The 14,829-nt window shown below is 43.0% G+C and overlaps 1 protein-coding gene across 3 annotated transcripts in view; it reads left to right on the forward strand.

The window, feature by feature from the left end:
• RIC8B (RIC8 guanine nucleotide exchange factor B) overlaps positions 1–14,501 on the forward strand; it is a 60,261-nt gene extending 45,760 nt beyond the window's left edge. For all 3 annotated transcript variants that reach the window (XM_030214227.1, XM_030214229.1, XM_030214228.1), the window contains exons 10-11: positions 874–993; positions 13,954–14,501. In XM_030214227.1, coding sequence (XP_030070087.1) covers positions 874–993; positions 13,954–14,050 — 217 coding nt within the window. In that variant the 3' untranslated portion in view covers positions 14,051–14,501. The remainder of the gene's footprint in view (positions 1–873; positions 994–13,953) is intronic.
• Positions 14,502–14,829: the final 328 nt, after the last annotated feature.

Here is a 14,829-nt window from a genome sequence, read left to right on the forward strand (position 1 = left end):
CTGCTTGGGTGAAGCTGGAGGTTTTCTGGGTAACGGTCATATTGAACCACTTACCAGATAACTAACCAGTAAAGTTGGGACAGCAAGAAAGTTGTCCTAATTCTGACTAGTTTGTGGTCTATTTAATGGTCTGAATATCACTACTAACCAGATAACACTTCTGGGTTGGCACCGACACTGGATATTCTGTGCTGACCCAGTGTCTAGGTACCGGCGCTGTATATCTGGGTTTATTTTAACTGTGATAACAGTTTTCTTAACTACTGACCACTGCAGTTGAATGCTGAACTCTAAGTTGTTAACCTCTTTGTGATTAATGTAAAAGGTAATTTATGAAAGCACTGAAATGAAATAAAAAAATTCCTGGTTTCTATTCCCATTCCAGACTGTGGGTCCTCAGCTGGGTTTCAATCCCAGTTCTTCAGGCAGCTAAAGGACAAACGCTGCTCCCACAGGGAAATCTAGTTCATCTTTAGAGAGCTGCATCTTGCAGCCAGAGGGAGGTGCTGCAATATTTTCTCCTTCTCTAGTAGGCAAATATAAGAGACAAATGGAAATAAGCTGAAGATTTGATGTGATGATTTTTTAATGAAAGCTGTAGAGAAGCAGTAAGGAGAGAGCCTGGGCCTGGTTATTTCAAGTGAGAACAGAATAAGGGAATAAGGAGATTGGAAATGCACAAAGTCTTCTTGGTAAGAGGTGGATAGCAAAGGAGGAAGCCCTGGTTGACTCCTAGATGACAACTGGATTGGAAAAAGAGAGAAGCTTCCACTGCTTTTGTTCACATTAGACTAAAGGATATGACATTTGCTGAAATCATGACATGAAGATAGAGAGAGAAAGAAAGAAAACTGGTTATGTTTCTCTTTGCAGCATTAATCTCATCACAGGACATGTAGAGGAGCCGATGCCCAATCCCTTGGATGAAATGACAGAGGAGCAGAAGGAATATGAAGCTATGAAACTCGTCCATATGTTTGACAGACTTTCCAGGTAGCAAATCTCTTCTGTGTTATATCTTCCTTCTGCAGTAAAGAAAGTTCCTGTGCTCTATAACTTCTCTGTATGGCACCAAAATAAAGCAAAGCTGTTCTCCTTTCACAGGTGTTCTTCAAGGACAGCAGGATATTAGTTCCCTCATTTGAGCCTGGGTGGCACCTCATATGTCTCTCTTCCTCTCCTCTGGCAGCCCAGCATCTGCCCCCTCTCTGAATGCCCTCATCCCTCCCTGATGTACTTTAGAGGCCTCCCAGTTCCCACAGCGATTCATCTTGGCTACCTTCACTGGCCCCCGCAGGCTTCCCTCTGCTGCATCCTATTTTATTTATTTTATTTTTGTTACATTTGTACCCCGCGCTTTCCCACTCATGGCAGGCTCAATGCGGCAGGCAATGGAGGGTTGAGTGACTTGCCCAGAGTCACAAAGAGCTGCCTGTGCCGGGAATCGAACTCAGTTCCTGAGGACCAAAGTCCACCACCCTAACCACTAGGCCACTCTTCCACTCTTGCTGACATCACTTCCTGTTTCCTTAAGCCAGCAAATGAGGGACAGGGGGATTCAGAGATGAGGAAGATGCCGGTCTTTGGGGGAGGGTTGGGAAGGACAGAGGAAACGTTGAGCTAAGGGGGAGTTGGAAAGGCCCACCCAAGTTAACTGTGGGTCCACCCAAAATAATAGGTCTGGTTACACCACTGATTTGGGAGATATCATGTAATGGAGCTGGGGTCAGAGAAAAAGTAAATAAAGTTATCTAAGCTGCCAAATATTAGAATCTCCACTGCATAGGAGTTACTGCAGCTACAAATTATTCAGTACTTCCTCAGTTCTGTACAGAGTTTAAAATTAGGAGAAGCCAACTCCTAGCGGAAAAACAGAAAAAACATTGTGCCAGCAGGCAACAGGAAGCAGCTTAAAGTTTGCAACGGGCAGAGAGTGTTCTTTCCAAAGAAAACAAAACAAGACCTTTAAAATGTTATATGTATTGATAACATAAAAATGTGATCACAAAAAGCCAGGCGTGACCATATTTCACTATCCTATTTCCAAGAGTGCCCCACCCAGGTCACAAGTACCCAGAGGAGGAGCAGTATTATCACTGTGTCTTCTGACCATCCCAATATATTATCTTCAGACACTGTGGCGCTCATTTTTAAATGCCAAAAAAATTCCATCTGCCAAAAACATCCAAGTTGCCAATTTGGAATGGCAGAATTTAAACAGCAAGGGAGTGTGTTGTGGCGTGTTTTGGCCAGGACTAGAGAGGACCCAAAATTAGGACATCCAGTAGCAATAATTAAATGTGAAGAAACGTCCAATTCTAAAAAGAAGGGCATCTTTAGACCAGTTTTAATCATGTCCAGGGTACAAAAAGGTTCCCAGTGGTTACTGTCCCCTCCCGAACCCCTGAAAGTGACACTGGAAAGGGAAACTAGGCTCTCTGACAAACATCAGGAATTATGAGCCTTCTGAACACAGCACTAAGCAGGTCTGAGGAGTCGCCTAGTGCTCAGTGTAGTGGACTGTGAGCCAGGGACCCAGGTTCAAATCCCACTTCTACTCTGTTATTTTACCTTTCAATTGTGAGCCCTTCAGAAACAGACATAAACTTACTGTACCTAAATATTAAACACACCTGTAAGCCTGAGGGTCATTGAGGTCTTGTACAGTGTGTTTCCCTGTTCCTGGCGGACTCGGCATTTAAAATAAAAGAGTTTTAGGGGCATGATGAACCTAGGTGCCGTGGTTTACAGTGCACTGTACTGACCACTAGGCTGCCCCTCTGCTCTGTAAAAATGCTGAGCGACAGAGAGCCTTCTTCCTGGATTTTTCATGTTCATAATTTGGATGTTTCAGTTTGGAAAATGGCTGTTCATGTTGGACATTTTCGTGTATTTTCGAACAGGAAACCCCTGTTTGAAAATGACTGTGAGATGGACAGAGGTTTTTTTTGGACATTATGAGCAGGATGTCCCCATTCTGACTTGTACGTCCTTTCGAAAATGTCCCTCCACGGCTAAAAAAAGATGTTCGCTGTGCGATCTTTGTATATTAGAGAGAATCTGCATTAATGAATAGGCTTTACTTACAGCCAAACATTTTTCTTTCCTTTATGGTGAGTGTTTGAAGAATTGAATATTAAATGATTAATTTAAAATCTCATGGCTCTCTTTTCCTAGCCAACCTCGCCTCATGATCAGGAATCCTGAGGCCTGATGCAGCAGGGCCCAATTACCAGGGCCTGTGGTTTTGTTCTGCAGAAGTCAATAAAGCACGCAAGTGAGAGAGAACCTGCTGAAACTCATTAAAACACCCAATTAATTAGGAAGGAATTGTTCAGGCGGTACCACGCTTTCCTCTTTCTTTCTAATCACAGAAGGAAAGAAAGGTCCATGAAAAGATCGGAACTGTTCTGTAGCACTCAATTAGGAGAAAGTGAATAGGTCTTATGCTTGCTGTGTTATCCAGGCACTGTGTTGACGATGAAATAAGTCATTTCAAACAGTGTGTCTGTGCTTTGCCTGTAACACACTGAGCAGATGAGAAAGAAAAGCCCTTGAAAAAAGGCAAGAGTTACTGAGACTAAAGCTCATCTAGGTGCATCCAAAAGGACTCTGAGGAAACTAGAGGAAAGGAGAAGGAATGTCTCTTCCTATCTAACAAAGACGCTTGATTAAAAGGCTTTATTATGTGTAGCGGGTGGATGTGTCTTACGTTTTGCCATTGAGTTGGATGTGTGTGAAGGAGACAATCAATTGATGTTAAAATATTGTGTAAACGTACAGTCTATTAATGCATGTGTTTTCTGTTTTACGTAATTCCCTAAATTAGGGTGTTCTGGAACAAGTGTATTATTTGAAACGTGTAAAACATGCCCGCTTCTGACACAAATGAAACGGGCGCTGGCAAGGTTATCCTCCGAGTTCCAGCTTGGCCCCTCCCTTCCCCCTCTCTCATCCGAGTTCCAGGCCCCCCTCCCTCTCCTCTGAGTTCCAGGCCCCCCTCTCCTCAGAGTTCGAGGCCCCCCTCTCCTCTGAGTTCCATGCCCCCGCCCTCCCCACCTCCCTCCGAGTTCCAGACCCCCGCGCCTCCCTCCCTTTCTCTCTCTCCCCTCTGAGTGGCAGCCCGACCTGCGTTGCCCGCCCTCTTCTCCCAGTCCTCCGCCTGCCCCTCGCCTTCCTGCGTGCTGCCCAGAATTTAAAAGTTCTTACCTCGGGGTCCGGCGGCAGCAATGAAAGGTAAGCAGGCACGGCGCTTCAGCCTGCCTTCCCTTCTGTCTCAGCTCTGCCTCTGGTCCCACCCTCATTTCCTGTTTCCGCAATATTGTTCCACTATATTGTGGAATTTCTTTCTGTAAATATTCCACGTTGAATCTGGTTTTCGAAAGGACTTGCTTTATCCGGTTTGCTTTCTCAACATATAGTGCCCATTCTCTACAGATTTGATCCACCCTATCTTTTCAATATAATTTGATGAATTTGGGTTTGCATAATCGCATTGCACCGATTGTTTTCTGTTGCTTTTGGCTTCCAATTGAGAAATGTTTTTATCTTTCAAATGCTGGTGTTAGCATTTAAGATTTTTCACAGGGTGGCACCAAAATATGTTTTATGTAAGTTGGCAATCTACGTTCATGGACGAGGCGCTTTCTTTTGCCCTCTGCTAGGTCCTTGTTCTCGAGTGTATTCTTATTGTACAACCTGGCTGTGGAATAAAGTTCCTCCCTCTATAAGATCAATTCATGATTTACTAGGGTTCTGTAGAGCTGTAAAAACTTTGTTTACTATTTTTTTGATAAGTTGTATATTAACAAGTTGGACTTTTTATTTAGTTTTAAATTATTTCTGCTGTGATTTTTATGTTTTATCTCTTGTTTTATTATGGACCTAAACTTGTAATCTGTTTTGGGCGTTATTGGGAGGACAGCTATATAATTGAATAAATAAATAAATAATTGGTGCCACAGTATCGCAGTGCCTATCGGTTCTCCGCCCTCCCTATTCATATTGTCCGACTATCCAGTGCTATTTTTTAGATTTCTGGCATTTACTTACAGACCATTTAAGGTATGTTTTTCTAGTGTTTCTATTTACAATCTGCCTAGCAGGTGATGGGAATAAGTAGAATTATTTATCTCTGTTTTTTGGTTAAATTTACTGTCTGCTACATCAGCTGAGATGAGTTACAAATCCTTAAAATATAAAAATATTGAACGATACCTACATTCAGCTTTAACGTTTGCTGTATCTTTTGAAGATGCTCTAAACCATGTGCTGCTATTCAACTCATCTCTTCCTCAAGATCTAATTTTAAAACAGCTGTACCTCACCTTTAAAGTTCAGTGCCAGTAAAATGAGGTTAAGGTGTAGGTCATCCTTTTGGAATAGATTCTCACTTCTCCAAAATTATGCCCAGTTGCTAACAAATCTAGGGGTCCTTTTACTAAGCCACGGTAAAAAGTGGCCTGCCCTAGTGTGGGCGTGTGTTTTGGGCGCACTGGGCCATCTTTTACCGTGACTGGGAAATGGCAGTGCGCTGAAATTAAAACTAGCGTCCGCCTATTTCGCCACTCATTAGCTTAGCGGTAAGGGCTGACGCACTAATCGCAAGGTAACCATGCAGTGAGCACCAGCTGCTGATTAACCACCAGAAACACTCCCCCCCCCCCCCCCCCCCCACAGTAGAAAATAGATAATTATTTTCTACTGCGGGATTTGGCGTGCACCAAACTCAGAATTACTGCCAGCCGCACACGCTAGCCCGGCGGTAGTGATGAATTGGTGGATCTACCCTCCTGCCCCTTAGTAAAAGAGCATCCTGAAGCCTTCCTTCCAGCACCCTTTCCTCATCCAGATATTAACACTCCAGAGCTCTGCCTGCCTCTGCTCGGGGTAAAGGGATCATTTCTGAGAATCCTACCCTGGAGGGTCGAAATTTCTAATTTCTACCTAAAAGCCTAAACTTAGCTTCCCGAATCTCTCTATCACACCTTCCTATAACCTGGTTACCCACATGTACCATGACAGTTGGCTCCTTCCTAACACTGTTTAAAGTCCCCTCCATTCTTCTCGTCTCCTCTCCTCCACCTCTTTTTCCTTCATTTCCATTTTCTAGTCACGTGCTATAATTTTCTGGCAGCACTTAGTACAGGTGGAAGTGATGGCCAGCCTAAATAGTTGTCTATCCCCTGAGCTCACCAGTCCTAAGGTGACAGACTCTGTACCCCTGTATCCATTCCCTGAGACCTCCAGTCCTAGAGGTGACAGGCTCTGTATCCCTGTGTCCGTCCCGAGTCCTCCAGTCCTCCTAGAGGTGACAGGCTCTGTACCCCTGTATCCATTCCCTGAGCCCTCCATTCCTAGGGCTCACAGGCTCTGTATCCATGTGTCCATCCCCTGAGCCCTCCAGTCCTACAGGTGACAGTCTGTATCACTGTCCCTGTTCACTGAGCCCTACAATCTTTCTAACTTTGCCTTTTTACATTAAAATCAAAGACTTTGCTCCTTATGACATGTTTATTTTGTTTGGATTATTGAAAAGTAAATAATAGGGATGTGAAAGGATTAAATAAATCTATGCTAATACTTTTTATAGGCTAAATCCATAATGAAGCACCTTTAGATGGGGCTCCAGTTTGTAGGCTCGATATAATTGGATTAGCTGTGAAGAGGCAGTAGGAAGCTTTAAAGAGATTAAAATGCCCATCAGTGCTGTAATTAAAACTGCCACCAAGGAAGAAAGAAGCTGAGAGCAAATGAAGGAGCAGTGGCTAGAATGCATTTCCTTGGACAATGGTCATGCATCAGTTCTGCCGTTTCAGTGTACAGCTGTCTTACAAAGATACATTAGAGTATGGAAACCATAAGGTCTTAAAGGAAAAATACATTACAAGACAATGTTTTTTGTATTTAACAGCTAAATCTGATGTTTTTACAGATTTCATTAAGATTTTTGCCTTTCTGTCTGAGTTAACTCTGTAGGTTTCTTCTGTGAATGGAGTCATATCTGTTTTTAGTTTTTTTTTTTGGGGGGGGGGGGGTTGCTTTCATCTTTATTTTTTAAATGTAAAGGGGTAAATCTTCAAAATCTTAGTTGAGATCTAAAAATTCAGGGCTCCTTTTACAAAGCCGTGCTAGTAATTGATGTGCAGCAAATGTGACGAAACCCATTCAGTTCCTGTGGGCTTCGCTGCATTTGCTGCACCGGGAATCACTGGAGTGGCTTAATAAATTTATAAATTTATTTATTTATTTGTGGCATTTATACCCCGCTCTTTCCCGCTCAATAAAGGTCCTCTAGGTTGGTTAAATGCCCTTACATAGATTTTTAGCAGCTTAATCCTGCATGTGTAAATTCATAATGTATACATTTGAAAGTATTAAGAGACATTTCAGGAGGTATGATATGCATTTATACTTTAATTTCAATTTTCAAAATATGCATGTAAGCAGCAAGCTGATAATGAAGCTCTGAAACAGGTAAAGTTATGTGCTTACATTTAACCACATAGTAATCCAGTTCATGTGTTTGAAAATTAGGATGGGGTCGATTATCTGGCCTGGTTAGACCCCGCTGAGCTGGCCATCTAAGCAATATTAAGCCTGCAAATAGGTGGGGAAATGTGGGGTACAAATGTAACAAACAAATATTCAACGGAGCCTCTACTGATTTTGAAACAAGTTTCAAGTGTTGTTTTTTTCTGACCAGTGATTGAATTGAGCTTATGTTTGTTGCAGGCAAATCACACTTTGAACTTTGTCTCTGCAAGTCTTTTTCTCCACTTTGCCAGTACAATTGGTTGTGGTTTCTTAAAAAGGTACAGCTGAGAGCCACTTTTTTTCTGTTTGTGGAGTGCCTCAGGGCTCACGTTTATGCCCATCTTGTTTAATGTTTGTAAGAGTTCCTTGAGGTCAGTTTCTCTGGAGATGGGACAATCAGACTTTCTTGTTTTAGTACCTTTAACAGATAATATGGTTCAGTCTTTTTCAATCATAACAAATTGTATAAGAAAAATCAAAGATTGGGCTCTCTCACAACTATTGAACCTAAATATTAATACAATGAAAATCCTTTGATTAAATAAACATGCAGATTTAATTTCAAATACTGTTTCATTAGGCCTTATTACCTTTAGAACGAACTGCTAAGGTTTTGGGTGTAATCTTGACCATTCTCTGTCCATGGAATCTCAATTAAATTCTCTTGTAAAGAAGGTTTCTTTAGAGTGAAACAATTATGGCATGTTCGGCCTTATTTTTCAGAAGCACATCTGGGTCTGATATGACCTCCGTTGGACTATTGTAACTCTCTGTATCTTACGGTTTCTGTAAAAATTGCAATTATTACAGAATACAGCCCATTTAATTTTTAAGTGGCATAAATTTGATCATCCTACACCGCTTTTTAAAGACCACTGAGTGACTTCCAACTTGAGGGCGTTTCAAATTTAAATCCTCCTGCATTGCTTTTAAGATTCTGCATTGCCAAGTTCCTGATCTCACATAATCACTGTTTCTTTAAAAGTTTGTGGAAACTGTGCATTTGGTTGTTGAACACTGTTTTTCCCTTCATTTAAGGGCGTTTGGTATAAAAGGATTTTAGAAAGCTTCATCCTATATCAGGCCCACTGAGAGACAGAGCTGGGCCCAGGGCCGGGCTTCTGCCCCCTTACCTTCCTGCGTCTGCTCCTCCCTCAGTCTGTCACTCTCCTGGTCCTGTGTTCCAGGACCCAGGTTTTCGCATTAATGCAATCACCCGGGTCCCGACACACAGGAGCAGGAGAGACACGGACCGAGGGAGCAGAACCTTCTGGTGCCAGGTCCCCCTTGGAGGCTGAGCCCAGGGAATCTTACCTCCCCTGCCCCCTCCTCTTTCGACACCCCTGTCCTATGTCAATCAGTATTGCTCTGGAGCACCTGCTCTAAAACAAATCTGTTCTTTCATGCTTTTTAGAAAGAGCTTGAAAACTTATTTATTCTAGAAATATTTGTGCGATTTCAATTGTTAAGACTATGTAGCAGCTATTTCTGTAAACTGAAATATGTACCTTTACAAGTGTAAACTGCTTTGGACTTTATTGAGAGTCGGTGGTCTAGAAATCTTGAGATTAGATTAGATTACGAACCACACAATATTTTTTGAAGCAGATAAATTGTATGAATTTTTTTTGTTTTTGGTCTGCTATATTCTCTTGTGTTTTTTTTTATTTATTTATTTTTGTGTGTGTGTGTGTGTGTGATTTACCTTATTTTAAGATTTCATTTACCCCTTTATTGATTGGGTGAATGTCTCAAATGGATATAAAAGGGAGCCAGAGATTGTAAGTGCCATAAATGATGGCTTCATTCAGCAGTTGGTCCAGGATCCAACCAGAGGTGAAAGTACTTTATGTCTAGTTCTTATGGGTGTACAGCATCTGGCGCAAGTAGTAATGGTGATGGAACTTCTATGCAATAATGATTCTAATGTGATCGAATTGCCATCATTGGAACAAAGACACGTAAAAGAACTCTGCTGCTCTGCCACTTCATTTTAAAAAGAGGTTCTATGGTAAAATAAGGAGATTTGTTAGAACTCTTTGCCAGAGGATGTGGTAACAGCGGTTAGCATATCTGGGTTTAAAAAAGGTTAGGACAAGTTCCTGGATAAAAAGTCCATAGTCTTCTATTAAGACAAACATAGGGAAGCAACTGCTTGCCCTGGGATTGGTAGCATGGAATGTTGCTATTCTTTGGGATTCCAGAATCTTGTTACTCTTTGGGGTTCTGGAATGTTGCCATAATTTGGGTTTCTGCCAGGTACTTGTGACCTGGCTTGGCCATTGTTTGGAAACAGGATACTGGGCTAGATGGACCATTAGTCTGACCCAGCATGGCTACTCTTATGTTCTTAAACTAAAATGAGCATTTTCCACGGTCAAAAATCTGCTGAAGGCATGGATATGATTAGAAAAGGCCATTTTAGAAGCCCAGATAAAATATATTCCATACACCAAAAAATGGTCAAAAGAAGGCCAGATAGTGGCCAGTGTGGTTTCAGAGTGAGGTTGAGGAAGCGGTGAAAGCCAAAAAAAGACTGTGTAATAATCTTTAGACACATGCGCATGTGTGACTGTGTAATAATATTTAAACACATGCACATGAGTGGTTATGAAATAATCTTTAGACAGATGCACATGTGTGGCTGCATAATAATATTTAAAACTTCAGAAAAACCCTGCACCAAACTGTTACCACTTTCAAAGTTGTGGATATTATCCAACTGACCTCAGTAATGATTTGTTTCACTCTGAGGTACAGCCCAGTGATTCACTACAATCTTTATCGGTCATACAGCTTTTAATTTAATTTATTCTTAGAAACCTTTTATAATTTTTAATTCTTATATATAAAAAAACACATGTGTGGCTGTGTTGTAATCTTTAGACAAATGCGCATGTGTGGCTGTGTTGTAATCTTTAGGTGGATGCACACAGCACACTTCAGACTGCGCAGGAAGAAAGCCTGTTTCACAGCTGCTTATCCCTCTTTCCCATCTATGCCAGCGTTTCAAACATGTTTTAAAATCTAGTGATCTTGCAATGCATGAAATCAACAGACAAGAAATTCCAGCCTGCAAGCTTATACATATTCACGTGCAAGGACTGAGGAGGAGAAGTGCTCAGCCATGGTAGCAAGCTACTGAGTTTTTACATCGAGATCAAGGGAGAGGCAGAAGCCATGTCCTGAAGAACAAAGATACGGAGCTAGGAGGGCAGATGCTGAGGGATGGTGGAAGAGCCGAAGGACATACACTGGAGAAGACAAAAATGGAGGTCTGTTAGCTGCAAGGTATTAAAATGGAAATGGAGACTACATGTGGCTGAAGGGAAGATTGTGGGGGTGAATTGGGGAAAGAGGTGGAAGGAATAGGAGACAATGAAATGGAATGAAAGTATATGAGAAAGGGAAAGGAACATGGAATGGAGGATAGAGGAGAAAAGTTATGAAAGAGTAAGAAGAGATGGTAATGAGAACAAAAGAGATGAAAACTGTGAAAAGACATGGAGAGAAGGAAGGAGAGTGTAGGTTACGAACCAGTTTAAGGCTGGATTTACTAAAAGACTGCATGCTAACCCATTAACGTGTTACTTGTTTATATTTTCTCTCCTTACACGTAGTGTGAGATGTGTACGATGGGTGGTATATTAAATCTTTCACTTGAGATGTTGAGCATAAATTATCTCAGATCCATGCAATCAAACACTTTACTGCAGTAACACATACCAGCTTATAACTGAAAAAGAAAAACGCCTATATTGCGACTCAGATCGGGAGATAGACGTTTATCTCACAAAAACGAATAAAGCGGTATAATCGAAAGCCGAATTTGGACGTTTTCAACTGCACTCCGTCGCGGATGCAGACAAAGTTGATGGGGGCGTGTCAAAGGCGTGGTGAAGGCGGAACTGGGGCGTGGTTATCGGCCGATCAGAGATAGGCGCCTTTCACCGATAATGGAAAAAAATATGCGTTTTTAGCAAGAATTTGGGGCCCTGTTTTTCCACGAATAGGGCCCCAAAAAGTGCCCTAAATGACCAGTTGACCACTGGAGGGAGTCGGGGATGACCTCCTCTGACTCCCCCAGTGGTCACAAACCCCCTCCCACCACAAAAATATGCCGTTTCACAACTTTTTATGTTCACCCTCAAATGTGATACCCACCTCCCTGGCAGCAGTATGCAGGTCACTGGAGCAGTTATTAGGGTGTGCAGTGGACTTCAGGCAGGTGGACCCAGGCCCATCCCCCCCCCCACCTGTTACACTTGTGCTGGTAAATGGGAGCCCTCCACACCGCCCCCCAAACCCACTGTACCCACATGTAGGTGCCCCCCTTCACCCCTTAGGGCTCTAGTAATGGTGTAGACTTGTGGGCAGTGGGTTTTGAGGGGGATTTTGGGGGCTCAACACAGAAGGGAAGGGTGCTATGCACCTGGGAGCTCTTTTACCTTTTTTTTTGTTTTTGTAAAAGTGCCCCCTAGGGTGCCCGGTTGGTGTCCTGGCATGTGAGGGGGACCAGTGCACTACGAATCCTGGCCCCTCCCACGAACAAATGCCTTGGATTTATTCGTTTTTGAGCTGGGCGCTTTCATTTTCCATTATCACTGAAAAACAAAAACGCCCAGCTCACAAATTGTCGAATAAAACATGGACGTCTATTTTTTTTCGAAAATACGGTTCGGTCCGCCCCTTCACGGACCCGTTCTCGGAGATAAACGCCCATGGAGATAGACGTTTTCGTTCAATTATGCCCCTCATAGTAATGTAATAAAATCTAGCCCTAAGCTGCCAGGCCTAGCTGGTGACATTTTGACTGGCTTAACTCAGGAAGATATTTGCAGCCCTTTCAAGCAGAGACTGTAAATGGTGCTGAACTGAAAACTTACCTGGGGCACTAAGTGTTTGCCTCTCTGCACCAGTGGAAGTGTAAGAGGCATTTTTAGTTTCTTTCTCTGACATTGAACGTTCTCCAAACTGTTTTTCTATCCAGCTCCAGATGTTCCTGACTTTGTTAATGACTTTGCAAATTCAGTAAGAGTTAGTGGAATCGATGAATACGGAAATGAAACAACTGAGTCATTCCATGGCTCGGAACAGCATGATTAAAATGCTCACTAGCATCCTGCTCTTGATCCCCCTTTGACTTTCAGGAGCAGACAGTGGTATTTATTATTCTGCCTGTTGTTCTTCAGAGAGAGGACTGAAGACAGTAAAAGGCGGCTGAAAATGACCCAAAGTTGGTAAAAGTACCCCCCTCCCCTACAACGGCTTGAAGGTGGCCAGGTCCCAGGAGCCAAAATGCCAGGGGCTTGTTTGTGTGTGTATTTTCTGCAAGTTCTGCTTCAGGGCAGACGGAAGCACATGCAGAGAAAAAACAACCCCATTCTCAAGGCTGGCCGGATTTTCACCCCATGGTCTGTGAAAAAATTGCTCTGTAAATAGGTGAACCAGCATTGAAGTACAGGGAGGGTAATATTCACTGGCTACTTACACAGGTCAAGCAGCTGTTTGAAAATTGCCCACCCATTGTACAGGTACAAGTAGTTGCTCCATACTGTGCATGTTTTTTACCTGTAATTTTGTGTAGGGGGTTGTGGAGAGGAGTTAAGCCAGGGGGAGATGATAACAACATGTATAGTTTGACTTTTTCACAACTATCTTTAAAAGCAGTCACAGAACAAGCAGATGCACAGAGTGGCAAATACAACTCTGGCTGCCTAGTTGGGCAGTCTGGATGGACCATTTGGGTCTCTATCTGCCGTCATTTACTATGGGGCCCTTTTACAAAGCGACGGTAAGTCCACCGCAGGCTGACCATATTCCAATCTGGAGCTATTGCTGGCCCAACACAGGCACTGATTGATAGTAGTCCCACCTCCAGCACTAGCCGAAATATACAAAATATATTTCCATAGGCGCTAAAGCAGCAGTAATTGCGCAGTGTCATGTGCTACCTAGTTACCACCAGGTTAGCGCGGGAGCACTTTCCGCCACCTCAGTGGGTGGTGGTAAATGTCCCCCCCCCCCTTGCATGGCTACGCAGTAACTGAAATTTTACCTCATGGCCATTTCGTTTTTTAGCCTTTTTACCCACTGCGGTAAAAATAGCCGCTGGCACAGGGCCCCATTTACCGCAGCTTGGTAAAAGGACCCCGTGTTACTATGTAAATCTTTGGGGCTACTTTTTTTCTCACACAGTTTTTCAGTTTTAGAATAGACAAGTCTGTGTGTATCCTTTCCTTTTCAGACCTGGTACAAAATCAATGCATAAAATTACCCACAAACTTTGCACCTGCCTGCACAGTTTTGAAAATTGAACCCATATGACATTTCTCATCAGGCAGCCCTAAACTGCAACGAGCATGATGAGATGGAAATGAGTAGAAACACTTTGTGCATTTTTTTTTTTTATTGCAGAGACGAAGTTATTAAGCCAATGGGGATGAGATCAGATGGCTCAGTGGCTCCTTTGGAAGACCTGGTCTACAAGTCCAGTAACTCAGACACAGACTGAACCATCACCTGCATCACTGCATAGGTTTACAGTTTTCTGTAGCTTGTCCTGCCTGCACATCTCAGTTTTCACATGGCATCTCTATCACCCTGGGCATGCTACCTTATTTTTCTGGTGCCTAACTTATAAATAGGGCTTCTTATTGTTGGGGTTTATAAACTGTATATCTAGGGGTTTATTTTCAAGCTGATTAGGGATTTTTGGACACAATTTCTGTCTATATCATATTTTTGTGTTGTGAAATTAAATTTGAAACACATTTTTATGGTGGATTCCATTTTTTACATGACCTTATCTTTAAAATTGGCAGGCTCTTAGCACCAGAGGCGGAGCCAGGTTGATGGCGCAGAGGGGAGTGAGAGCGGCGTGAGAGTGGCACGAGAGCGGACTTCCGCCAGCGCACGTTTTCAGTGCAACACATTGAGAAAAAAATAGGTGCCGGCAGAACTCCATTTGGGGGAACAGCCGCTCCCCTGGTGCCCCCCCCCCCCCCCCCAGCTACGCCACTGCTTAGGACCTGATGATCAATCCCCTGCGCTGTTCCAAATCAGTGAGGTAAAAATAGCACTGGAACAGCTTGGGGAATTAACTCCCCAATGATCAACGCTAATAACATGCAAATGTAGGCGCATTATTAGCATTGATCATTGGAGGGAAGCGCGGGAGGATAGTACCTGGGCATGGGCACAGTCCTCCTGCACTTCTTTGATAGGTCCGGGCTGTAAAAAAAAAATAAAAGCCCAGACCTGTCAAACATTCCAAGGGGCTGGAGGTCTGGT

Source organism: Microcaecilia unicolor, chromosome 9 (assembly GCF_901765095.1).
Source record: "Microcaecilia unicolor chromosome 9, aMicUni1.1, whole genome shotgun sequence".
Lineage (NCBI taxonomy): Eukaryota > Metazoa > Chordata > Amphibia > Gymnophiona > Siphonopidae > Microcaecilia > Microcaecilia unicolor.